Here is a 26,080-nt window from a genome sequence, read left to right on the forward strand (position 1 = left end):
GTGCAGGGCAAACTTGATTCCGGACGCTCTGATTGGCTAATTGGATCCGGGTGACTAATCAAAAGTACTAGCTACTGTCTGAGCTTGCTGCCTTCCTCGTTTTCCCGCATTGATGTCCTAAATCAGGCGGTAGGCGGTACATTTTGCTCTGAAAACCGACGTCTTCCGCCTTCCTTCCAGGATTTCCCACCGTGCCAGAAGATCCCAACATACGGAGTACACGTCAAATTCTATAATGTGGCTCCCTTTTCGAGCCTGAGCCTGACCTTTGCTCCCGTCATCAACCACTTCACGATTTTTTTTTTCCCTTTGCCGCGATTCCATCACCTGGCTCACGTTTTCCAACGCCAGCATCCGATGTAGATCGTGGTCATGACCAAACTTCGCATGGGTATTTCTTGAATCCTTACGATTCCGTAGACGTTAATTTTCACCCACCAAATGCCACTTTCATTGAGATCACGACCCTCTCGTCTTCGCTGTCTCCCCTGCCGTAATGACCCCTTCCGCGTCGCCGCGTCCAACAACGCCGGATGTGGGTTTGGCCAACCTTGATGACCTGGATTCAGACTCTCCCCTGTCCGACCTAGCCGATTACACGTTCGATTCCGATTTTGATTCCGATCCTAACCCACCGAACCCCCCTTCAAAGTCGATATCAGATGGCGAATCCGACGCAGAACCAGAATCTGGGCGTGGAGCCTCGCCACAGAAAGAAGTTGGATCAACCGCAGAACATTCAACCGAGAACGGGTCGTTGTTAGACACCGAAAAGGAGAATTACCTGGACATCACAACCGATGCCGACACCCCTGCCGATGATGAGCGCCCAGCCAAACGTCGACGAATTCAAGATGCCACTCCCCAAGCTGGCCCCCGCAAGCGACCCATCTCCCCACCATGGAAGAAGATCGAAGCTGATGGCCCGACGACCTTTACGGAGAATGGAAGACGCAAATCTGGACGGATCAACTCTGTCCCTCTGGAGGAACTTCTCAGGGGCGACAAGAGGCTGACGAGGCGAGCTGTCCAGCCGACTGCATCTCCTGCTGCTAGCCCCAGACCCTCAGCCGTAGGCAGCCGAGCCACCACCACACCCCAACCATCCGCCCAAAAATCCGCCCAAAAGGCACCCGCAAAGAAGCCTACTCCGAAACCGACCCGAACCGCACCGAAGCCACCCACTTCGCGGGAGCTCAGAACTTCATCACGAACCACCCAACCAAGGAGACAGCCCCCCTCCCCGCCACCCCAACCGCCGACCCGCCAATCTACTCGAACAAGAAGGACGTCACGATATGGAGCAGAGAGCGCAGCGTCGCAGGAGCTCACAAGTCCGGGCCGCCGACGAGCGTCTAGCCTACGCGACACCCCCGCTAGGATCCGGTTACGCACCCGCCTCGACACTATTCCCATCCTCCATCCCGATCAACTAACGAAACGACCGAAGCTCTTCCCGACGTTTGACGAATACTGGGCGCGCGCATGGGAGATACCCGTCGAGGAGGGCGGCCTCTTCTCCGCGGACGACGAGGCGCGCATCACCGATGAAGCTGCGAACAAGGAAGCCCAAGTCATACGGAGGATCGAGACGGAAACCGAACCGGGCGGCATTCTATCCGAGGAGCGATGTTCCGTGTTCGTTCCCGAGCCACAAGACGAGCCACCGCGACAATGGGCGCACATGGACCACTTGGCCAAAGCCGCCGCGAACTTCCGAAGGCTTCTAGTTGCTGAGCACGTGCGTCACAGGGCTACCGCCAAGAAAATTGCGGAGGCCTGTCGAGATAAATGGAAGCGCCGCCAGCCCAAGACCGCCGAGCAGCTTGAGCAAGAGGCGAGGGAGCTCTGGATTGCGCGGTATCGTCTCGTCGTTCGCGCCGTTTTTGGAACCTGGGAGAATGTCAAGGCTGAGATCAACCACCGACGCCTTGAAGAGTGGGAGGCCGAGGAGCAGCGCAGGGTCAAGGCTGCTCTTAATGAGGCAGTTACTATATCAGAGCAAAAACTCCAAGCCCGGCAAGCGATGGCGGACTCGGACCTGGACTCGGACGAAGACGAGGAAGGAATGGATCTCGACTCGGACCTCGATTCGGCTCTTTTGTCCGATGCTGACATCGCTGATGACTTGGACAATGACGGTGATAACGAAGGCGCCGATGACGACAATGATGGTGATGATGATGAGGACGGGGAGGATGACGATAACATGTCTTCGTCCTCTGACGAAGAGGAGGGTGAGGAGGGCAAGGATGATGCTGGTGACGAACATCTTACCCGTGAGCAGCTATTAGCGAAGTATGCGAATCTTCCCGACCTACCTCAAGATACAATATCAACACCTGCCACCGAAGGGGATGGAGGGAACGATGAGGCCAAGGTCAAGCAAGAAGACGACACAAGTGACGAATCGATCGACATGGACGATGATCTCGGCTCGACAGACATGGACTCAGATAGTGACGAGGGCAGCGATAGCGACGATGAGGGCGAAGACGAAGAGGAGGATTCGGACGAGGAGGATGCCCCCTCGGGCCTCCTCGGCCTTTTCTTTGGCAAGTCGGAACTGAAGAAGCTAAAGGAAGAGGTTGCTGCCGACTCTTCCGCTCTTGAAGATGAACCTCAAATCGACGAGCCCGAGGATGATCCCAGTCCGGCAGATGATCCCATCAACGGCGCCCAGCCAAAGGTTAACGGCATTGTCAAGTCTGATGGCGCGCCAGACGTTACCGACGACGATGACGCTATCTCCTTGATACATCATCCTGGCGACCATCGCGATACCATTGAGCCGGAGGCGAATCCTGGCAAAGCGGCCACACCCATTCCAGAGATTTCCGAGATGGAAGATTTGCCTAATGGGCTTGGAACCGATCGCGACAATGACCGCAACAGGACCACCTCTCTACCTCCCGGCCAAAAGTCTGTTGGCTTCCAGATCCCTAACGGAATTACGAGCTCGCCTTCGACAAAGGAATCGGATGTGTCGCCCGACAAGAGCACTACTACTGCTATTATGCCTCCACCGAAGATCATCACCACTCACGATGACGTCGACAATGAGGACATGGTTATGCAGGACGTGGCGGACGACCCGCTTCCGTCCGAGCCTGTGGTGAAGCCGCCCAGTCCAGAGACTGACGCCATTACTGATCCCCAAAGCCCCGAGCGAAGCCAATCCCCCCGAACATCGGATACCAAGCCCTCAGATCTCGACACCCCGTCCGCCTCGGAATTGGTGCCGGCGAAGAATGCTGTTAGCAGAAGCGCCTCCCCGGCCGCGCAATCAACGACTCCCAAGACGGAGATTCCTTTCCTCCTCCGCGGCACCCTTCGAGAGTATCAGCATTTCGGTCTCGACTGGCTTGCCGGTCTCTACGCCAATAACACCAATGGCATCCTCGCCGATGAGATGGGACTCGGTAAAACGATCCAGACCATTGCGCTCCTCGCGCATCTGGCGTGCTACCACGAAGTATGGGGCCCCCATCTCGTCATCGTGCCGACAAGTGTGATGCTCAACTGGGAGATGGAGTTCAAGAAGTGGTGTCCGGGCTTCAAAATCTTGGCATACTACGGAAACCAGGAAGAGCGCAAACGCAAGCGCCAGGGTTGGAATAACGATGATGTTTGGAACGTCTGCATCACGTCTTATCAACTTGTGCTACAGGATAGCCAGGTCTTCAAGCGGCGACGCTGGCACTACATGATTCTCGACGAAGCGCACAACATCAAGAACTTCAAGTCGCAACGGTGGCAGACTCTCCTAGGCTTCAACACGCAGGCCCGCCTCCTCCTGACGGGTACTCCCCTCCAAAACAACCTCACCGAGCTCTGGTCGTTGCTCTTCTTCCTCATGCCGTCGGAGAACGGTGTCGGCGGCTTCGCCGACCTGCAAGAATTCCACGACTGGTTTCACAAGCCGGAGTCTCAGATCCTCGAGAGCGGCAAGGAAAAGATGGACGACGAAGCCCGCGCCATTATTTCCAAGCTTCACAAGGTCCTTCGACCGTATCTCCTGCGCCGCCTCAAGGCCGACGTCGAGAAGCAGATGCCGGCCAAATACGAGCACGTCGAGTTCTGCCGGCTGTCGAAACGGCAGCGCGAGCTCTACGACGGATTCCTCGCGCGATCGGACACGCGCAACACCCTCGCCTCGGGAAATTACCTATCCATCATCAACTGCCTCATGCAGCTCCGTAAAGTGTGCAACCATCCCGACCTGTTCGTCGACCGTCCCATCATGACATCTTTCCCCATGGACCGTTCCGTGCCAGGGGGTTACGAGTACACGGAACGCTTCGTCCAGAAATCGATCCTCGCCAGTAATCCGATGGAGACTGTGAGCCTGAGCTTCCTCAACCTTATCCCCGTCATTCACGAGAACCTCTCCACTCATACCGCCGAAACCATTTCCCGACTCACATCTCCAAGGATTTTGATGGACATGCGGGACGCGCAAAAGAAGCGCGCTAAGGACGGCTTCAAGGAGTTAGATCCCACAACAGTCCTGTCCAATATCCGTTACCTCGAGGGAATCGGGCGATGGGATCGGTTCGAAGAACTACAACATTCGGTCTACCTCAACGCTCTCAGACGGCAGCAACGGCCCATCTACGGCGAAAACGTCATCAAGATGCTTACCCTGGATCTCCACGATAGCCCGCGAAAACTCCGCTCCAAGGTCCCTCGCAAGGTACTTAACTGGTTCGACGAGGACTCTGTCTTCATCTCCTCGATGGTGAAGGGCGTGGAGCGGCGGTCTGCCGAGCTGCAGACGACGATTGAGAAATTCGCGTGCATCACGCCCGCCGTTGTCGCCAAGGACCTTCACCGGCTCGTCCTCGGCTCGCGTGGCGTCAAGGCTTTCCAGGAGACTGACCTCAAGCTCTCCAAGGCGACAAGATGGGCGCCGTACATGCCGCGGGAGCCACCCGTCGACCCATGGCACGATGCACGGATGCGGCTCAGCGTCCAGTTCCCCGATAAGCGGCTCCTGCAGTTCGACTGCGGCAAGCTCCAGACCCTCGACCGGCTCCTGCGCAAACTCCAAGCAGGGGGCCACCGCGCGCTCATCTTCACGCAGATGACGAAAGTGCTGGACATCCTTGAGCAGTTCCTGAATATCCACGGGCACAAGTACCTCCGGCTCGACGGCGCGACCAAGGTCGAGCAGCGGCAGATCCTAACGGACAGGTTCAACAACGACCCGCGGATCCTGTGCTTCATCCTGTCGACGCGGTCGGGCGGTCTGGGAATCAACCTCACGGGCGCCGACACGGTCATCTTCTACGATCAGGATTGGAACCCGGCCATGGACAAGCAGTGCCAGGATAGATGTCACCGTATTGGACAGACGCGCGACGTGCATATTTACAGACTCGTTAGCGAGCATACCATCGAGGCGAATATCCTGCGCAAGGCGTCGCAGAAGCAGATGCTTGATGACGTGGTCATCCAGGAGGGAGAGTTCACGACTGATTACTTTAATAAGCTCTCCGTGCGGGATGTCATTGGCGACGAGACAGGCGCGAGGAGGGAAGATGCCGAGCTTGTTAGTGACGGCGTCGCCGCTGCTAATGCGGCCATGGACCGTGTCCTTGGCGGGGTCGATGGCGGAGCCAGCGACGATCGCTCCGTCGGTCGTGTCCTCGCGCAGGCGGAAGACAAAGAAGACGTTACGGCCGCACGTGTAGCCGAGAAGGAAATCCAAGCCGACGAGATCGACTTCCAAGAGAGGGGCGGCGTCGGTGCGGCGTCGGCCACTGCAACGGAGAGGCAGAACACGCCTCGTACAGCAACAGCGACCCCTGGCGGGGGTACGCCGGCGCCTACTGTCGAGTCCGAAGAGGACGCCATCCTGGAGCTCAACGCATGGGGCGACAAGATTCAGAATATTGATCGGTTCATGTTGAGGGTGATGGCGGAGCAGCTGAAGGGGACGCCGCTTGAGATTCCGAAGGATAAGAAGAAGGGGAAGAAGAGTCGTGGGAAGGACACGAGGAAGAGGTGAAGCACCCCCTCGGGTGCCGTGTTTCTGTATGATGTCGGCTTTTTTTTATCTTGCGACCCTCGCAAGAAGTGTGTTTTTTCTTTTTTTTGTTCATCTTTTGATCAAGTATTCATTGTATGGGAGAAACAAAAAAAATCGGGCCAAAGGTACATGCACAGGCGGGGTTTCTTTTTCTTTTTCCTTTTTTTTTTTTCTACAAACATTAGATTGGGGAAGAGACAAACGAGAAAATATGGGCTTTTTCCTGCGGAGAAGGAGAGGATGGGGTTGTTCTTTTCTTCCCCCCCCTTGCATTTTCTTTCTGTTTTTCTCAAGTTTTTTTTTTTTTTTCTTTTTTAATCGAGTGTGAGGTTGTTGTTTTTTTCTCTTTTACACTCTTCTGTACAATTAGGGATTATGAATAGCATAAGATCTGGGGTGGTGGAGTTATATATGAAGGGAACATTGAAGTTCGCAGCATCCAATTTTTTTGTTTCGATTTCTAGCGACTTTGTTCTGTGAGCTGAGAGATCTTGCGACGGATTGTGGTCAGGGTTGGCCGAAGCTGACGATAGCCTAGACACAGCTAGGCCCGTCGGAATCTTTGTCTATCTTCCCAGCTTCGGATATTGATCTCTCGGGACACGTCGAACATCACAATGCTAGGCCTTCCTTCCCAGACAGGCTCGCTCTGCTTGCTCTAGTGAATAGCAAAGACGAGCCAGGTTCAGACATCTCAAGCCGTGCATGCAAGACTACATCTGAGTCTTCCTCATTCAACTTGCCATAGCATACGATCGTTCGTTGGTTGGCTCTTGGCTCGAGTTTACCCGCCCAGGTTATAAAACAACAGAGCGCGTCGCTAAAAAGAAGCTGCACCAGGTGATGATGCGCAGAATTGCATTTATATTTCTTGTTACGCCCGCCATCCAGAATGCATGTCCAAAAGGGCTATGGGAAAGTATAATCCTTTCCTAAAGAAGGAAGAAAGAGAAAAAAGTCGCAGGAATAAAAAAAAAAAAAAAATAACGAAAAGAAAAGAAAAAGAAGAAGAAAAGAAGGAAAAGAAAAACATCATTGGGTATCTCCACCACTGTGTTGCCTCGCTTCCAGAGTTTCTCCTTTCCGGTCGCTCCCGCCTTTCGACCCGCCCCGTAACATGTTGAAAGCGGTATATGCGCGGGCATGTTACATTATTCTGTGTCCCGGTCGTCGGTCATAACCTCCTCGCATATGCACGAGGTCACTCTCTTCCTCCCGCAGTGCCCAATCGATCCCGTATCCCAATGCTTCCCAGCGGCTTTTCGGTTTCCTTATTTTTTTTTTCTCCCCCTGTATAGAATACACGTCATAAGCGTAATGCAGATGCCATAGACAATAAAGAGAAATAAAAAGTATATATGCATGAGTGTTGTGTATGTGTGTATGTGTGTGGTCGAGGATATGGAGTCGTCATCTCGGGATCGGTTCGATCGAGCGGTTCATTGCGCATCTCAGCGCGCCATCCATACGGCGGTATCATTAATTCGTCTATTTCTTCGGTCGCGTATCGGTCGCAGTAATCTTGCTGGTGCTCATCAAGTCACCAATGTACTTCTGGAGGAACTTATTGTTGCTGTCCAGCTTGTCGTGCTCCTCTCTGACGGCTTCGATGCGTTGGAAGATGGCAAGGAGCGAGTCTTGAAGCGCCTTTGCTTGTCTGTAGTAGGAAAAGTTAGTCACGTCAGTCAAGGCGCAGTGCCTCACGAGACGAGCACAAAGTCTTTGAAGACTGAAGGGCTCGGGGGGAAAGAATAAGTATAGACACACCTTCTCAACTCTTCCCGCGCTTCCCTCCCCATAGCCTCGATATCCTCGCTCGTCCTTCGCGGGCTCATGGCGCGTACGTCGTCGGGTCCGAACTGAATATCGACCGGGCCTACCTCACTATCGCGTGGGATAACGAGGGGCCCGCTGCTCTTCCGGCTAAGCAGAGGTGGTCTCTGGGGCACGGGAGCGTGTATGCCGAGACTATCTGCGTCGTTGGAAGCCGAAGAATCGGACGAGCTCGAGAGCTCCGTCGGCGTTGTCGCGTCGCGATTCGCTGGGGAGTGGTTTGCAGGATGCTGTGTTTCAATGTCGGTAGAAGTTGAAGCCATTACAAGCGCGTCGGGAAAGGACAAAGAACCAAACAAAGGTAGGTTGTTGGAAAGGATAGGAAGAAATATAATCCGGGTGGGAACGTTGAAGAGCTTTCGTCTGCAAGGTCGAGAGGGTAGGAGTTCGGTGCGGCGCGTCCCGTGCCGATACAATATTCTACGGAACGAGATGCCACCTTTCTCTGGTCGTGGGTGTAGGTTGGGATTCGATCACGTCCAACGTGATTCGCATGAGCAGGTTAAGAGGAAAATGATCGGAGGAGGCTAGAGTTGCAGCAGGGCGTCCGAACAACAATTCGCTGCTCAATTACCACACTGGAAAGTCGCTGTCTCGATCGCGCTGATACGATAACGGCTAGCCGGCTTGCGCACCTGGTGATTAGGCTTCTAGAAGGTTATAGGGCGAGTCGGTAGATGGCGATGACGTCGAAGAGGCAAAACCAAAAATACGGATACAAGGTGGGGGCGGAGAAAAAACGAAGGACGTCCTTGATCGTAAGGTGCCTTTTCCTGTTCGGGTCCTTCACAAGATTGTAAAATCCGTCTCTTTCAGCTCGTTCAGTCATGTGCCGAATGGTTCGGCAGTGGCGACAAGTATTCCTGTCCGAAAGATACGCACGCGTCTGGGTTCTCAAGTTCACGACTAGCTGACGCTACAGAGGTCCGATCGAAAGACTGGGGGATCTCGTGTCGATGACAATGCGACTTTCGATGGTTGGTTGGGTTAAGAAGGCTTAGAGTTTGGGCCTCGGATTCTCGACTCTATCCCCGTTCCAAACGGCTCGCTCCGAAATCTAGACAAGGGTGAGAGACGACAACCCTCGGTTTCTTGTGCGAATCGTGTAATTTTTTTGATTCTTTTTCCCCCCGTGAAAAGTCGAGGGCGTGGCTGGCCTAGCTTCAACGGGGTCTGCGGCTTCTTCCGGTAAACGTCAGGTACTCAGGCAGCGAGGCACCCAAAATCTCGGTTCAACGTGTTGTGGCTGGCGACTCGTGTACAGCCAGTTTTCTTTGTCTCTCTCAGAATGCCGCAGAAGAGAACATGCAAGCCAAATCCAGCACAAGAGCGACGGGAGAGGCAACGAAAGGAGGAGAAGGGACAAAAAAAAATTAGAAAAAAAATCTCCTTAGGTCACAAGCCGAAAGAAATAGTTTTACTAGTGGAAATAGAGAAGGTGCAGATCAAGAACGGGGAGAAACAGGGAAACGCTGAATTGATATTCCCAAACCTCCACTCAGCGCACGAAGTAGGAGGAGGAATCGGTTCTTGTCTGGGTACTCCGTTCTGTACGAGGTACCGTTACTATTGAACAGACGTCAATGACGCCTTCCGTTCCCTAAAACTGTACTAACTTCTTTCGGAAGTGCCAACGGACCACTTTAGGAGGCCAGTATAGGCTACTGGAGTCCCACTACGGGCAGACCTAGAGTTGTCAAGTAACCGATACCTTCTTAGCCTTGCCGATGATCCGTTATGAGAATGGCAAGTCATTAGGCCGCGACGTCAGAGGAGAAGCGAGTCAGGTTAACAATGGTCGCAGCTTCTCAATTGATCAATGGAGAGCAAGAGCAATCACACGATCTGGCATCCAATGCGCCCCGCGCTCAAGGCAATCAATCGATCAATCCCTTGCCAGAGCCGACTTCTAAGTAAGCAGTGGGGGGGCAGTTCAGACCGAACTCAATTGGCCTCAATCAAATGTTGTGTACTGTGCTGTACGACGCCCGTCCAAGTCGGTCTTGCAGTACATTTAGAGAACAGGAAAAGAAGGAAAGAAAGGCCTCCTGACCTGCTCCTGCAGCGAAGAAAGGCGGCAAACAGGCAGCATTGAACGCTAAAACTGGTTTCGAAGCAGGTCTAGACCCCGGACTGTCGCCGACCTTGGTCGATCCATCCTGCCTTCCATTATGGTTCATGTACCAATCGATTTCGAGAACCGTCGAATCATCAATGGAATGAGTGCACTTTTGCCGACCGTTTTTTGCAGCCAAGTCTACGCTAGCGCATGCATGTGTTAGATTATTATGATGCCCTCAGGTCGAGAGCCTAGCAAAGAAGGAAATGAAGACCCCATGGCCAGCCCACTTGGGGTCAGTCCTCAAAGTTGGGACGAAGGAACGAGGGAACCACTCAGAAGAAACTAGAAGGCGAAATAGAAGGCGACAATACGCTACACCGCACTATCACTCCGTACTTCGCGCCCTGGGAAGAGAAGTATACGCTAGCGCAGCTACCATCAAATTGATTGCTCGTCACGCCGTCTCGCCAGCACGTTCGTCTTGGCAAGTGCGATCACCATCAGCACGCCCGGCTTCGGTGGCTGCCAAGGAAGCCAGCAGAGCGAAGGATGGAGGACAAAGCATTCGGGAAACCACGATTACATCAACGGATGTTTAACGACCAGGTAATAATATCCGTCCACCTGCACGTACCAATATCAATCAATACATCCACTTACGAGAAGGGTAGTAGTGTCCGGGATTAATGCCAGGGGTCGAATCAGCATCTGTGACGCAATGGCAATCTCCGCCGAGTCATTGGGCCATTTAGCCAAAAGAAAAAGACGAAAAAAAAAAAAAAAAAATGGGAGAGGGAAAGAGAGCATTCCGGTTCAGTTCAAACTTAACTACTTCGTACGGAGTACTGTAGAGTAGATTAGAACTTTGTTTTGTGCAAGTATCCATGAGCCCCTTTTGGCCCTGGACTCTCCTCTCCTTCGTCCCCCATCTTTCACCGTTTTTCTTCAGTGCTAACGCTGCCAAGTGCCAAGAACCAAGAGCCTTGCCGCCCAAGCGTGGGCACCCCTGTCCGCTTCCATCATCCTTCCCTTCCATTTTCGCTGCTTTTCCCATCCCACTTTTCCCCCGGTCCCTTCCCCCCCCAATTCACCATTCATGCAGACCAACCAGTGATTGTTTGCCCATCTGGCCTATGAGAACCCCCCGGAAGAAGTGGGGGCGAAGTCGGCTCTGGCTGCGGTGACGTAGGGGTACATGAGTGGCTGGCCGTGGCACTTGATTCATGCAGTCAACAGGTCTTCTGAGCCTGGTATGTCAAGGTGAATGGTGGAAACCTCTTTACAGAAATATTTGATGTTGCGCACAAGCCAAGGACAAGACCGGGCTCAACAGGTTGGTCAGATGATAATCCTTGGAAGGCGGATGTGATGGTCTGGGAATAGATCATCAACTGCGTGAGGCTCAGCTCAGGCTCCGAGTCTCCCAGGAGATAGGGGCTCCGACGGGTGGTAAACTTAGGTCTTGCACGTCAACCAATCTACTTCGTATGCTCAGCCCTCCTTTAGATCAGGGTCCCCAAAGAGCGGAGCATGAAATGGACAGGTCACACCAAGTCATTGTTATCAAGGGCATCTTGTCGACTAATCTTCATCTTGCTTTTAACACACTGACTATTCCCAATGGCGTCTAGAGTGTTCACCTAACATCAGGCCGTAGAGTATGCTGTTGAGCAAGCTGCCCCAGATACTGATCCCCCAACAATGGGTCGCGTGCCAGCAAACATCCCTGACTCAGCACCTCTTCCAATGTCCATGCCATTACCAGGACAGATCTTGGAACTCTTGGGAAGGGGGAATCGCCCATGATATGTGCATAGTAAGTTTAAAAGTCCACGGACTGTGATTCATGTGCTCCACTACGGAGGACTGCTTCCATTTCAGTCGTGGGGAGCGGTTGTTGTAACCGGTCCTGGCACCTCTTTTTGACCCCGAACCCCCGGGCGGGCCCAGCTTAAGATTCGATGTTAGTTACCAACTTGTCAAGAGCGCCAGCATTGTCTAGTGCGAGTCGTTATGACGAAGTAAAACGCCTCGTTCACCCGCTAACGATGGGCCTTCTTTCCCTCCCCCTTTCACCACGATGTTTGGCTCGGTCAGAAAGCCACACTTCAGATATTAAACTCAGAGAAACGGTGATATTCTCAGTAACATTTCCCCCCTCTCTTTTTCTAGAATACTCTGCTGCGCCATGCCATCCCACCTCCCACGGTGAGGACCACGCCCTTGGGAACCAGGCCAAAATCAGTGACTGCCGAGGAGTGCGCATGAGGCATGCGGACGCATTGTGCCACAAATCAACGGTGCTTCTGCGCGAAGGGGGAAAAGGAGGGGGGACACAACGTCGGTGAACCGTTTTTGAAATAGAACCCGGACGATTCTGGCTGATCGAGAATTAAATAGCCAGCGGCATTTTTTTGAAGAAAAGCCTTGGCAAGCTTCCTTCAACCAAGTCTCGACCTCTTTGACACAACACATCATTGATTCGCTCAACTATCGTGAAAAGCCAATCTCTTGAAGCTGTGCTCTGACAGGATAGCTTTCGTCTTCGACAGGCAGAACTTGGAGCAGTTGATTTAGGCGGAAATAAGGAGAAAAACACAAGAAGGGGAAAAAAAAAGGTGCAAAAGTTACCCACTCGTTTCGAATCGACAACCTCCCCAAGCTTCCCCCTTCACCTCAACCCCATCCACACCTCCAGCCTCTAAATCTCACAACCTCAGAGGAGCGCATCCCCTCAAAGAAAAGAAGGGGGGGAAAACATCTAGATAAAATAGATAAACTCAGCAAAAAAAGAGTTCCCACTTCTCCCTCCCCTACTCCCAATTTCCCTTTGCCAATCCCATTTCTCAATTTCCTCCACGTCTCATGGTTTGACCAGACCGGCTTCCGGGCCGGTGCCTTGCGGAAGTAGTTTATAAGCAGTGCGTCACCGCTCGACCACTTGAGCTTCCACGAGACGTTGAGAATCCAAAGCCAGAATCTCATACATAACACATAAGCCAACAATCGGCAGTACTCGGGAGGAAGGTGCATTCTAGACGAACGTCCGCATCTTGGAATTTACGCCTCGATTGATATCACGACTGTCCCGTCCGCTACCCCCTGTCCGCCACCGCCTCCCAGCCCCGGAAAAGAAGCGTGGGGGAGAAGAATTCTAGTGCCATATTGCTTCGATCGTCGGACGGCTTGAGCTGCTCGATCTCACTTGTTAGGGCGGACCCCCAACCGAATCCGAGAAGCCATCAGCCCCTGACCAATGCTGTCTGCATAAAATAACCTACCATGTACGATACGATAGCACTTCACCCCTCCCAGAGACCTATTGCCCACTTCTACGAAGCATAACTACGGCGCAGGCATGAAGAAACGGTCAGGCACGTCCTAAAGGGGAAGTTTTAGCAAGGGAGAGACTGGATCGGAACAAAACCAACGCCAGCGCCCAGTCTGCGCAACCTTGCAGTAGGTAAATCAATTTGGGTCTTGGCCTTCGTGTGTTAATCTCCAATGTCTCCGAATGGGAAGTGCTCTCTCAGACAAAGTTAGCGACGCGGGAGGGAAAGGCCCGGGGGCCCGGCTTCCCCAGCCGTTTTCTTCTGCTGATCATCTCCAGACGATCTCCCGAATCTTATCGATGGGTCCGTCACAGTACGCACGCAAGACGGCACAGAATACCCTTAAATGCATAAGACCGGTGTAGACACCCATAATCAATCCCATAGAGATTATATAGATTTGACCTACCCCGGACTTCTGCATAGCACTGCTGTGCATGAAAACGGTAGAGACTTGACGTGTTTTCTATGGATCGGTCAATCCCCAGTATGGCTTTCCTTGTATCGCCTTAAAATCATTCGAGGCAACAATTGAGTGCCAATACTGGGCGTGGGGGTTCGTGAGGTTTGGGGTTGTACAGTCCGTACTTTCAGCGCTTACTTTCGTGCATCAAGAGTGACGCCACCTTTACAGCCAAGAACGGCGAGCAACGCGGTCAAACAGATGCAGCTCGCGTCCGTGAATGACCTTACCTTCCGTATAGGTATGTTCCTTTCTCTTTCCAGATACGTTAAGTACTGCTGCGGCTGCGGCAATCGTCTCATTTCTTCTCCTCGGTCACCATCTGTGTTCTCCCGTTATCACCCTCAATGCGTCCGCACGAAAACTTCGGGACCCTTCCCGAGTTGGCCGAGGTTCCGCCAAAAGTCGGTCGAGTCCCGTTCCAAGTACCGGATGTTCCAGAGTTCAAGTGGAACTGGGGTGGGTGACACTGATGCTGCTTTAATCAATCCGCCAGGTCGGTGAAGGAAGTCTAAGCGTGGACTTGCCAATCAACGTCTCCGTTTTCCTCCGGAACGGAGATGCGATATTGCGTCTCATGCGTTGTCATCCCACAAGCAAACAGGGTCGTTTTACCAAAGGAAGGTCCAGCGTGACATGCTCGTGCAACTCCCAGTGGCGCATGCAGTCCTACTCAAGTAAGGAGTAAGACGCGACGGCTAATGCTGGTAATACTAGTCGATTCCACCATCATCGTAGAGACCAAGTTGACGGCTTCATCTGGATCCGAGTCGTTGTTGAATATAACCTAGAACTGGTCTGTTTTCAGAGGTGATGGGATTATATATTGGCTCGGGGCTTTTTTCCCTTTCCCGGTTGGCATCGCACATATTCATACTTACCGGCTGCGCTGAGGCCTCTGCTATAACATGCAACGGGGACGGAAGAGGGAGCAATTATAAAATAAAGAGAAGGGGCTAAGTTGGAAGCAAGTAGGAGAGGAGTTGGGAGAGAGTAGGAGAGAAGTTGGAAGAGAGTAGGAGAGAAGTTGGAAGCGGGAAGAGGGGGAAGGGAAGAAGGAAACGAACAAGATGCGGAATGAACGGAACTGACAATAGGCCATGATCCTTCCTTCATCGTCCTGACGGCTTTCTCGAACCCCTTGCACAATTACCTTCTTCGGCCCGTATGCCAAACTTCCAAGCGACACAGAGCTACGAAAGTAGGTCGAATGTCGACCAAGGAAGGGATCTGCAAGCCGCACACAGTCTAGATTCCGGATCTTCCTCCTTCACTTCCGACTCCTTGGCCTGGGAACTCCCTCCCTCCTTGTCTCTTTCAAGCCACGGACGACACGTACGTCGTAATACATTGCTTCGTACGATACCACGCCACCCTCTCTGACTCCTCTCTTCTGGTAAGAAAAAAAGAAGAGCCGCATTGAAGTGACTAGACTAACATCTGTCAGACCATTGCGCTCGAACCGAAACCGCGTATTGATGCTTTACACCGGGGAGATGCGTTCCCCAACGCTCAGTGACCGTGGTTTGCGTGGTTTGAAGCCGGCATGTCTTCGGGATGTCGTCCCTCTTCGAAGCTCGAGATGTTATTGCAGCTGGTCCGAGTTCCGCACTCCCCGTACGACTTGTGGGTATTTTTTTTTTAACCTATGATTTCACCTTGGATCGATGGCGTGCTCGACCTTAGCTTCCCCGGCAGGCGGCACTACGTGGATCGAGCCCCGATGGGACTTCCAAGGCAGGGTTTCCGTAGATCTATCGATATGGTAATAGATTGATGTTAGATTAGACGCGCCCCCAATTCTCCAACTACGAAGTTAGTTTAGAATCCTTGTTGGTGTGGCAGTGTAGCTAGCCGCTTTCTGCCCTCGGACAGCGAGATGACTCCAAAATCTGAAAGGGAAGAAAGCGAGCTAGTTGCAAGAATAGCAGACTTCTCCAAATTTTTCTCCAAGTCTCCAATTCTCCAATGATCCCATTATTGAGCCTCCTTTCCTCTAGCGTAGATGACAACAACACTTTCCTTTCAAATTCAAGGGCCTTCTCCATCACCAGGTTCCCCACCCGGTGTGCCCCGGCGGAGATGCTCCCCGGTCCGCCCATTCCCTGGATGTCCAGGGGAGTGTGGGGACGGGGAGATAGCCGTGCCATCCCGTGTGATGAGCCGCCTGACCAACTGCCGCTGCAATTTCCCGAGCCGGGCTTTAACGTCAGACTGATACACTCCGGGCTAAAAGTTTCGTATCCCTCTCTGCGAACCTGGTAGAACACGGCTTCGTTGCCGTGCTTAATCCGTCCCCAGTCCTCATCAGAAATGCGCACACCAGGGTCATCATCAAATCATCAAAAGGCCATGAACCCACACAAGTGAGCACGCAATAATGAGAATCCCGAAGCCCAGGTGCTGTGCTGCGTTGATTTCATCGCTGGGCTGCAGACTTTGTACGCCGGTCTCTCTTGGCCCTCGTCCTATTTCACGCGAGTACCCGTTTTGAGTATAGTCGCCCAGGATCACAAAACATTTCAACATCCTCGCAGCCCAGCTATATGCCCTGCCCACCCAGCATGCAAAGGAGCGCAGCCTGTCGCTAGCCCAAGTGGGCCAGGCCGAGGCCTAAACCCACATGGGGTTTTAGCACTATGACAAGGACATGTCGTTTGGAGAAGAAGATTCGTTGGAAAGCCTTTTTCACCTTGATATCCATTCCGCGCCCGCCACGAAAATATCGTCGATGATGCAATCCGGTCTACGCTCTCTTTCGCCGGACGGGTTCGGTCCAAACTCGGGGCGGGCGATGTTGGTATGATTTGGGGGTCTCGACCTGATATTGGATCAGCCAACCTTGTCCGTCCTCTCCGATGCGATGGCTTCACCAAGTCTTTAGTCTTTGGGAGGGGATGTCTAGTCGTTATTCTCATTGGCCTTGGTTCCTATTCTAATTCGTAGTGTTGAAGCTATCGAACAGGAACAGAGCCGCGTGATGAGTGCCGGGTAGTGTAGTGTGGTGTAGTGTAGTGTTATTCTCTGTTTCATTTTTCCATGGGCTTCCCGCACACACAAGGTTACAGGCCTAGACATATTGAGAAAAGCGCGGAAAAAAAAAAAAAAAAAAAAAAAAAAAAAAAAATTTTCATCCCTGCCCCCATGGATCGGAGATTAGATAACTGCAAGGCGGTTTTCTACGCTGTCGGAGCTATGCATGGGGCTCTGCCGAAGCCACGCTTTTGGGCCTCTTACACTTCTACCAGAATTCGGGCTGGCTGTCTTCTCTTGATGTTGTGATGCCTCATGTTGATTACAGTCCCATCTCTGCCCGACGCGAGAACAGGGAGCGCTAGTTGAAGGAGGATTCCTTGGTACCTTGTAGATATAGGTTACCTGCAGGCAGTTGGCTAATGTCTCCGGAGGACATCCTTCATACATGGATCACGGCACTGCGGGTCTTGTAGGAAGGGGAAGAAACAATCTGAGCGGTATCGGGTTCGCGATGCTTGGAGAGAAAGGAAGAAGACATCTCGACGGACGACTCGAGCATCCCGACTCGTTCCCATGCCCACGTCCGGTCTCGCCTTAGATCGTGGGAAGTTACACAAACGAGCTCATACTACCTGGTAGGCATCAGGAACATGGAAGAGCCTTGGCCCTACGCTAATCTGCAAGGTAATCACCACTAAGAGGGAATCTAGCCCAAAAAGAGCAAGGGAGCCTATGCTTAACGTTCCATGTCGAGGCTAATTAAGCTATGGAACGGGCAAACTAGCTCACGCCCCCAGCCTGAAGGCTTTTGCGTCTCGTAATGAGAAGCCCAAACCCCGTCCCGGATGTCTTCATTGTCTAGATTCCTCAGCGCAGCGTAAGCCAGCAGGGAGTTTGACGTGACACAGCGGGTCAATTGCGAATTTCACCTTCGATACCACCTGGCGGGTGAATGGGCTCCAGAATGAAGCTATTCTCTCCTCTCCCCACGCCCCAAAGAGGTAAGTTCCTGACGAGTGTCGAGCCACTTGTCTTTTAAGCTATATTGGGGGTCGGCAAATGGTAAGATATGGGGAAAGGATCTGGGGCGGGAAGAAAAAAATCTAATCCTTTTTTCTGTTCACGCTTGAGTATTGCGTTATTAGGTTGTGGCTCCATGGGCGGACGCTGAGATTGTGGGTTTCTAGGGCATCACCATTCAATCTTGTTTGCTTCGTCCTCCTTTTGCTTTGATGTTGCCTTCTCCCCCTAAGGGAGAGGATATAATATATAAGATGCGTGTTGGAAGATGGATGGAAGAAGATAATCCAACTCGAGTCAGACCGTCTTGTGTGTTTACTTTTCTACAAGAACTTGGGGTGTTTCCTGGCTCACAAGCTTCTCGACAACAGTAATTCGATATCCAAGCCTCTTTGGAGTTTTCCCCATTCATTCGCATTCATTTGACTCTTGCCTTGTTTCTCGCATCTCGACTACCAGTTTCACGATATCAAGTCGCGAGGTGTAGTCCGGATGCCTGTGGCAGAAACAAACTCGGAGACTATCAGGAGGGAAACTACCTACGATTCTCTCACCGGTTTCAGCATTACTATCAGAGCCTATTGACCTCGATATATAAGATCTCGGATCCTACCCAGACATCTTGTCTTATATCGCTTCTCCCACTCTCTTTCGAATCAAGTTGAATCTAGGCATCTCCTTTCTCACAACCCACCAACTCACCACCTTGCACCCACATCGTATATAGAGGAGAAACAGCTCTGGAAACATGAGCTCTTCGATCGACCAACCCCTTCCGGGCGAGAAGCCTGAGAAGCATGCCGAGGACAGTATCAACATTAGTGATACCAGTCATGATGATCCCAATGTAAGTCATTGATCATTGGGACATCTCTATTCTGTGGCGCTATAGATTTGCTTACATGTGTCTAGGATCGCAAACTTATGCGCAAAATCGACTGGATGATTATCCCCTGGGTATGTATCTTCCCTATTATCAACTCGCATGGAACAACCCTGACCTGTGACTGCCTCGCAGCTCTGCCTTCTTTACCTCCTGGCCTTCCTTGACCGAACCAACATCGGAAATGCAAAGATTGCCGGCTTCACAGAAGCTGTGAACATCAGCACGAAGCAATACAACACTTGCCTTACCATCTTCTTTGTCTCCTATGCCGTCTTCGAGCCCCTCACCAATGTTTTGCTTAAACGGTACAGGCCGTCGCGCTTTATCCCCACAATTGTGTAAGTGGTTTCGCCTGCTCAACGTTGAGATGACAGTATTGGCTAACTCTGTTTGCTATTACTATAGCCTCCTATGGGGCCTTACTATGACTTTCACTGGATTTGTAAAGAACTACTCTGGACTTATCGCTGCGCGATGGTTCCTAGGTCTCACCGAAGCTGGTCTCTTTCCTGGCATCAGCTACTACCTGTCTTGCTAGTACAAGAGGTCTGAGATGGGTACTCGAACTGTAAGATCCTTTTCCATTCTCCAAGATCCCCCCCCCCCCCCCCCCCTTCCCTTTGTCTCTCTCTTTTCTCCTACATAGTAAGTTAACGTTCTGTTAAACAGGCTATCTTCTTCTCCGCCGCCGCTGCCTCCGGCTCCTTCGGCGGTCTCCTCGCCGCCGCCATTCAGAAAATGGACGGAATCGGCGGCCGCCCCGGCTGGGCCTGGATCTTCATCCTCGAAGGCATCGTAACCGTGGCCGCCGCCCTCGCCTCCTACTGGATGGTCCTCGACTTTCCCCAGGACGCCAAGCGCCTCACCGAGGAGGAGCGGGCACGAATCGTCCGCCGCCTAAAGGAAGACCCCCTGAATAACACCGAGCAGCACGCCTTCAAGTCTGCGTATGTTTGGTCCGCTGTTAAGGATTGGAAGACGTACCTTAGTATGGCTATATACATGGGCTGCGACGTGCCTCTGTACGCCTTCAGTCTTTTCCTCCCTAGTATCATCAAGTCTCTTGGCTGGAACACCTCCATCGTCAAGGCTCAGCTTCTCAGCGCCGCGCCGTACCTTGCTGCCGCCGTCGTCACCGTCGCGCTCGGAATCGTCGGCGACAAAACCGGCCGCCGAGGGCTAATCAACATCATCCCGTCCAGCGTCGGCGTCATCGGATTCTGCCTGCTCATCGGATCGCAGGATCCCGCGGTCAAATACGCTGGCACTTTCCTCGCCGCTCTCGGAATCTACCCCTGCGTCAGTAACTCTATCTCCTGGGTCGCCAACAACACAGCGGGAGTCTATAAGCGCGGTATCGTCCTCGGCATGGCCATCGGCTGGGGAAACCTCAGCGGTGTGATCAGCTCGAACATTTATTTCAACGGACCTAAGTACATCGAGGGTCATGCGATCGTGTTGGCGTTCTTGGCTGTCTTCTTGTGCGGTGGTAGTGCGCTGATGCTCGTTCTCCTGACGGTTGAGAATAAGAAGAGGGCGCAGGGCTTGAGGAATGGAATTTTGGAGGGCAAGACTGAGGAGGAGATTGAGGAGCTTGGCGATAAGAACCCTACGTTTGTGTACATGCTTTAGAGGGAAGGATATCTGGGATACCCGATAGGAGAGGCCTCGTTGTTTGAGGTTTTGAGATGGCGAGGGGAGTCGATGTCGGAAGCCAAGCGAGGCATGGATCATAGCGTGCTCGGTTCCTAGACTTACATCCCACATCTGTTTTCTGTGCTTTTCTTTTCATACCATTATTTTACTTTTATACCCAGTTTTGGGGGCAAGATGGAGATAGATAGATCGGAAACAAGGGGAACAATATCCCAAATATTACATTGCTTGCAGTGCGACCAGTGAACATAAACAGAGGCACTCAACGAGAAGACGAATGCTGTCGAAGGCACAAAGATCTGAGACCACTTTCATGTCTAACTCGACAGATCAATATCATTGTAACTCAGTCCATATAATAGCAGCTGGTAACAGGCGCCAAATCATCCTAGCTTCTCACCAACGACAAGGCACTCGAGATCGGTTAGCTGTTTCACTCCCATCCCTCGACAAGACAAAGAAGTGGGTGCTATCGTCCTCAAACCCCCGGGGTTTCTGGCATCTTAAGAGAAAAGGAAACGTTTCATCCTATTAATCCTATTAAAGGAAAAGAGGGAAGGACGGTACCGTGCGGCTGGGAAAGGGGGAAGGATGTAAACGTTGTCAATGAATGGATGGGATTCTTATCAACCCGGGATCGTTCTTCCGTGTAGACTTCATGTCTTGCTGGGAGTGGCTTCGATCCAGCCTCCCCTTGCTCCTGGAATCTGAACTATTGACTCCTGTTGAGACATATCATTGCCAATGGGTCCTCGACGACCTAAGCTCTGATGATATGCAGCGATGGCCTCGTGATGTCCAACTCCCTGGCTTTCCCGACACCATGCGTTTCTCTGTCCACGACGCCTTCAAATCCAACTCGGCCAATTCGTGACCTGCCACTCCTCGCCAAGGAACTGAGAGATTCAAATGAAGCAGGAGCATGAACCCGAGGCCCATATATTAACTCGGCCCAACACGAGCATGCACGTAGCCGCCATCGTGCCGGGCATTCCAGAGAAATACAGATTCTCTTCCCATGACTCTGATTGGTTTGTTTACTTCTTTTCCTCTTCTTGTCTTTTCCTGTTTCAGTGAAACGATGACGTGCCTCGTATTAAACAGGTCACTCAGATGTTAAGCAGGTTTCGCGAGTAGAGACGCAGATCTTGGAGATCCCTTCTTGAATTGGGATATGATCAACATCTTCGTCGGGGATTTTTATACTACCTTATTTTAACCTTAATCGTTACTCATGTTTCTTCTCCAAGTTGCGTCTTACACGACCCGAGGGAGGCTTAGACCTTTCGGCAAAAGTTCCGGTGTCCAAAGTTCCAGACGACAACTATCTGCCAGATCAGCATGAGCAGCAGCACGGGTGGATGTGGATGGCATCGTACATGACTGCAGAACCCCCCCTTCATCCAATATAATCTGCGGTCAAGCGTATCATCTCTTCAGCTTTCTCACCTCTCTTTTTTATCGTTCAGTCGAAACAAGGACTCCGCCACAATTCTTCCTGCAAAAGATCACGAAACAACGCAGGTGCGAAACGCAGGTATCCGTGTCCGGGCGGTTCTTGATAGGCTGGCTCGATGCGGTCTTGTCTTTTTCCTTGCTTTGGGTGTTGGGGACGGAGCGTACCCCCCATCTTTCTTCACCGCCGCTTTTTTTAGTGTTTGTGGCTTTTGCTTTCTTGCGTTTGAGGGTGATATTGACTATCCTGGAGGAGCTATTGCTGGGAACACCATCGTGGGCACCTCGAGGGCCTGGTCTTGTTTGGCCTCGAAATGACGACTCCTCCCGTCGACTCGGGGCTCATTTGCTGTGACGCCGTTTCTCTCGCAGTGGCACTCCAAGGCCATTGTACTCTCGCCATCTGATCAGCTGGTGAGATTGTTCTACCTTACCACATATAAGCTGCGACTAAGCTTTCCTTTCATTTCCATATATTGGACATTGTGATACTCGAGGAAACCGACTCTCGAGCCATTTCTCCATATTCATCCCCATTTCTAGCCGCATGCTCTGTGCTCAAAACACAGCCATGATCCGATAAACTCAACACCTACCCCAGCCTCGCGTCCCTTGCTTAATCCCCCCCCCCAAACAATCCCTTACGCATATCACATCCCAGAGACGTCCACGTCTTCCCTTGCCATGCATCTGTCTTTTTTTCTCATCCCTTGCTTCCTTCACACCCGTCCTTAGATCTCCATCATCCTGTCCCGATCTTCGAATGACATCCTGCTCCCCTCCGTCGGTAATGACTCTTTGGTCCGACTTGTGGCACCATATGGCGTCCTTGGGTGTAAGCTTGGATATATATTCTCGGGTGGTACAACGATGCAGCTCCATGCAGGAAAAAGAATGGGCCTTTTCGTTTGCCTGCCCCCCTCTCACCTAGCCCCGGCGCTAGATCTTGATCTTGCGTATTGCGGTTCTGGAGGTCCGTGTTTGGTTGTGGTTTGCCTTGAGTTTCTGTTTGAAGTCTTGCTGTCATCTGTCCGTCCTTCTCCGTATTCACGATATGTGCATGTTTGAAGGTTTCAGTAATCTTTCCTTCGTGTATCGTCTCTCAGTTTCTTATAAGTGAGGTTGTCTGCGAGACGGAAAAGAGTTGAATAAGTTTGATACAGCATAAAACAAAGTCCATGCTATCAATCGCTTACTCCAGTACGTGGGTATCGAGTCTAGTGTCACTGTCACTGGAGCAAGCGCCTCCCCCGTAGAATCCCATCTCCGTGGATGGAGATTCTCCTACCACCACCGGATACTCGCCCTGTTCCTCCACCTTCCACCCTCCATCCTCCACCCCTTGTCCCTTCTCCTCCAATCCGAGGACCTATGACATCCCATCATCGCGCCTCGTTCCCGTACCCAGATGGACCAGGACTATTCTATGGCGGAAACGACCCAAGCCCATCCACGACAACAACCACGCGAAACACCCCCCGTCCTTTCCCTCCTCCTTGCCTATCAACTAACCCTCACAAAATCCCACCCAAGACATTATCCCACACCTCCCTTTCCTCCACCAACTCATCCCATCCACTTCGGCACTGAACAATAACAGGACGCCACATCAATTTTGTGCCGTTCCACATTCCGTCACCAGCGTTCCCCCCCGAATTCTAATCCCTGTCTTTGTCTTCGAGAGACCGGCTCTCTATCCCCTAGTACCGCTTCTTAACCTCACCCATTCCCCCCTCCCCCTCTATGGGAGAGGAGAGAGAAAGAAAGAGGATGGACATATACAAGCAATCGGGATATGGCCCGTTCTACCCCGACCTGATGAATCTGACGAAACACCAGATCCAAGTCATCATCACCCTCGAGAGGGTGGGTGCCTCCCTCTCTCTAGGTGGCATCGCCGCCATCATCATCACGTTTTGGGTGTTTAAGAGATTGAGGACGGTGCCCAATTTGTTCATATTGTTCGCTTCGATCGCCAATGCTGGGGCTAGCATTGCTTGTCTTATCGGGTATGATGGGCTCACGGCTGGAACGGACTCTGCACTTTGCAAGACGCAGGCGTTTCTTCTTGAGATGTAAGTCTTTGGCGTGGGGCTGGCATAACTTTCTTTGGTATTAAGAACTTAATTTTGCTGAACCTTGTATTCTATGTAGGATGATGCAGTCCGATCCATGGTGGTCGTTCGCCATGGCCGTCAACGTCTTTCTAGTCTTCTTCTTCGGCGCCAACCCGGCTTCGTTTCGGCAGTACGTCTGGGTGTATTGTCTCGTTTGCTTCGGCGTGCCGTTCATACCGGCTATCGTATGCCTGTTGTATAAAGATAGCCGCGGTGCCGTCTACGGAGACGCAACGGTACGTGTGTTTCTTGGATCTGGTGTTTCAATGTGTTTCCTTGTCCAGTTGCTCCGTTGCTCCTGTTTTACTAACACGAGATATTCCTGGTAGCTTTGGTGTTGGATTGGAAATGAGTTCACAGAACTGCGCATATACACGTACTATGTGCCTATTTGGATCTGTATCTTCTTCTCGTCAATCATATACATCGCCGTGGGCTATCACGTCTTCCAGCAGCGGAACCAACTACGTAACCTTACCTTTAGCACGCCTAGCAAGGAAGAGTACACAATGAAGGAAGCTTCGTCGACGTCCGAGCTGCGGGACTCTGCCGACAAGGTGAGCCAGCCAACCCACTAAGACCTCCTTTCTTCAGCTAACCACCTCCCAAGAACCTCCCCCCGGTACCACCCTCCAACGTCTATGGCACAGCCGTGACCGAAGTCAAAATAACAACCTGCATTCCCCGCCCCTGGACACCCCCCGCCACACTCCAACCGTCCCGAAGCTCAGGCACCCTCCACAACCAAGCCCTCTACCCAGGCCAAGACCCAGAGATCCCCGACGCCGCCCTCATCGAATCCGCATCGCAACCCCGCTTCGAAACAACCTGCACATCCACGGCGGCCGCCGGCCCGTCGCAAACCACCCTAACGACCAGCGAAAGGAAACGGCCCTCGGGCTTCGCTAAGTTCCGCGCTAAGCTCAAAAACCTCGATCCCATCAAGCTGGCGTACCTGCGCACGAGTTTCGTCTTCGCCATTTCCATCCTCGTCACGTGGACGCCCAGCTCCGTTAACAGGATTCATAACCTCGTGCATCCGTTTGCGCCGAATTATGGGTTGAACGTGGCTAGCGCCGTGGTGCTGCCGTTGCAGGGGGTGTGGAATGCCGTGATCTTTTTCAGTACGAGTTGGGGGATGTTTAGGGAGGAGATGGGGAAGACGAGGGTGGTGAGGAGGATAAGGGGGAGTGAGGTTTCGAGGAGGATGTTTGGGGCGAGTCAGACGGACATGGTGAGGATTGAGGGGGTCGTGGGAGATGGGGAGGGTGAGAGTGAGGGTCAGAGATTGGGGGTGATGGCGGCGATGGAGATGGGGAGGCTGGGGGTTCCTCCGTTGGGGACTGTGAGGGCTATTAGAGGGTCGTTTTGAGTTTGGGTTAAGTCGTCTGGAGAGGATGGGAAGGTAAGGCGTTTCCTATCCTTTCCTCTGCCTTTTCCTCTCGGGGTATTTCTGGTCTGCTTTATTTTTGTTTTCTTGATGTAATTATTATGGAGTACAAGAGATACGTGATATGAGGGATGTTGAATATGGGTAACATGATGAGCGGAATGATGTGTTGGAAAGTCGATACTGAAATGGACGGACCTGGAGTCAGTCCTTGATGAATACAAGAAGAAAATGTAATTAGATATTGCATGATATTGTTTAGGCCGTGAAGATGAAGGGCTTCTGTCCTGGCTTCTCCGCCAAGGCCGCAGTCTGAAAAACAGAGTTCAGCGCCTTCGGTCCATCTCGTTTGGAGTACGCGACGATGGTGAGGCGGCAAGCCATTGCCTCTCTCTATCTCTCTGTAACGTCTCGGTAATCTTAGCGAGCCGAAGAACCACGAAGCGGGGAAGAGTTGTGCTGGTGCTTCTTCTTTAATCTTCGCTGTAAATCATCACATGTTTTCATGATCTTTAGGCTGCGGAAGGAGCCAGGAAACCACCTTCCTATTTGTTTGAGGAAGAAGAAGATTGAAGCCTCACATGTCACGGACCCAAATTCACATCCAAATCCAGGTCGTCCAAAATATGATGGTCGCAATAATACACCCATGATCCCGGCAGGCTACCTGAGAAAACCCCATGCTGAGATGCGAGTCGAGTAGGTCCGTCCATTCGACATGGATGCCAGGGCATCCGATATCACAGAAACATCGCCGCAGATGCAGCCGAGACATCAAAGAGAGAGAAGGGGGCCGGGAAACCCCCAAAATCCGAGGTAGACCAAAAACCCGAGAAGGAGAAGAAGAAAAGCGTCA

General features: G+C 52.1%; 3 protein-coding genes and 1 pseudogene across 3 annotated transcripts; 3 read left to right on the forward strand and 1 right to left on the reverse strand.

Moving 5' to 3' along the window:
* Positions 1–496: 496 nt before the first annotated feature.
* On the forward strand, positions 497–6,013 carry SAPIO_CDS0661 (annotated as a pseudogene; the record flags this gene model as incomplete).
* A 1,509-nt stretch (positions 6,014–7,522) lies between these two features.
* SAPIO_CDS0662 (Uncharacterized protein) lies at positions 7,523–8,130 on the reverse strand (the record flags this gene model as incomplete). The annotated part of the gene is made up of 2 exons (XM_016783387.1): positions 7,523–7,691; positions 7,802–8,130. 2 exons carry the CDS (start codon positions 8,128–8,130, stop codon positions 7,523–7,525), a joined length of 498 nt encoding a protein of 165 aa, XP_016646153.1.
* Positions 8,131–18,468: 10,338 nt separating this feature from the next.
* SAPIO_CDS0663 (uncharacterized protein) lies at positions 18,469–20,238 on the forward strand (the record flags this gene model as incomplete). The annotated part of the gene is made up of 5 exons (XM_016783388.1): positions 18,469–18,567; positions 18,633–18,677; positions 18,739–18,944; positions 19,012–19,048; positions 19,276–20,238. The coding sequence occupies 5 exons, from the start codon at positions 18,469–18,471 to the stop codon at positions 20,236–20,238; spliced, it is 1,350 nt and encodes a 449-aa protein (XP_016646154.1).
* A 3,297-nt stretch (positions 20,239–23,535) lies between these two features.
* Positions 23,536–25,206, forward strand: SAPIO_CDS0664 (G-protein coupled receptor; the record flags this gene model as incomplete). Its single annotated transcript, XM_016783389.1, has 4 exons — positions 23,536–23,792; positions 23,872–24,070; positions 24,164–24,391; positions 24,445–25,206. The coding sequence occupies 4 exons, from the start codon at positions 23,536–23,538 to the stop codon at positions 25,204–25,206; spliced, it is 1,446 nt and encodes a 481-aa protein (XP_016646155.1).
* Positions 25,207–26,080: the final 874 nt, after the last annotated feature.

The sequence above is a fragment of the Scedosporium apiospermum genome, assembly GCF_000732125.1.
Source record: "Scedosporium apiospermum strain IHEM 14462 chromosome Unknown SEQ_SAPIO_0033, whole genome shotgun sequence".
Classification (NCBI taxonomy): domain Eukaryota; kingdom Fungi; phylum Ascomycota; class Sordariomycetes; order Microascales; family Microascaceae; genus Scedosporium; species Scedosporium apiospermum.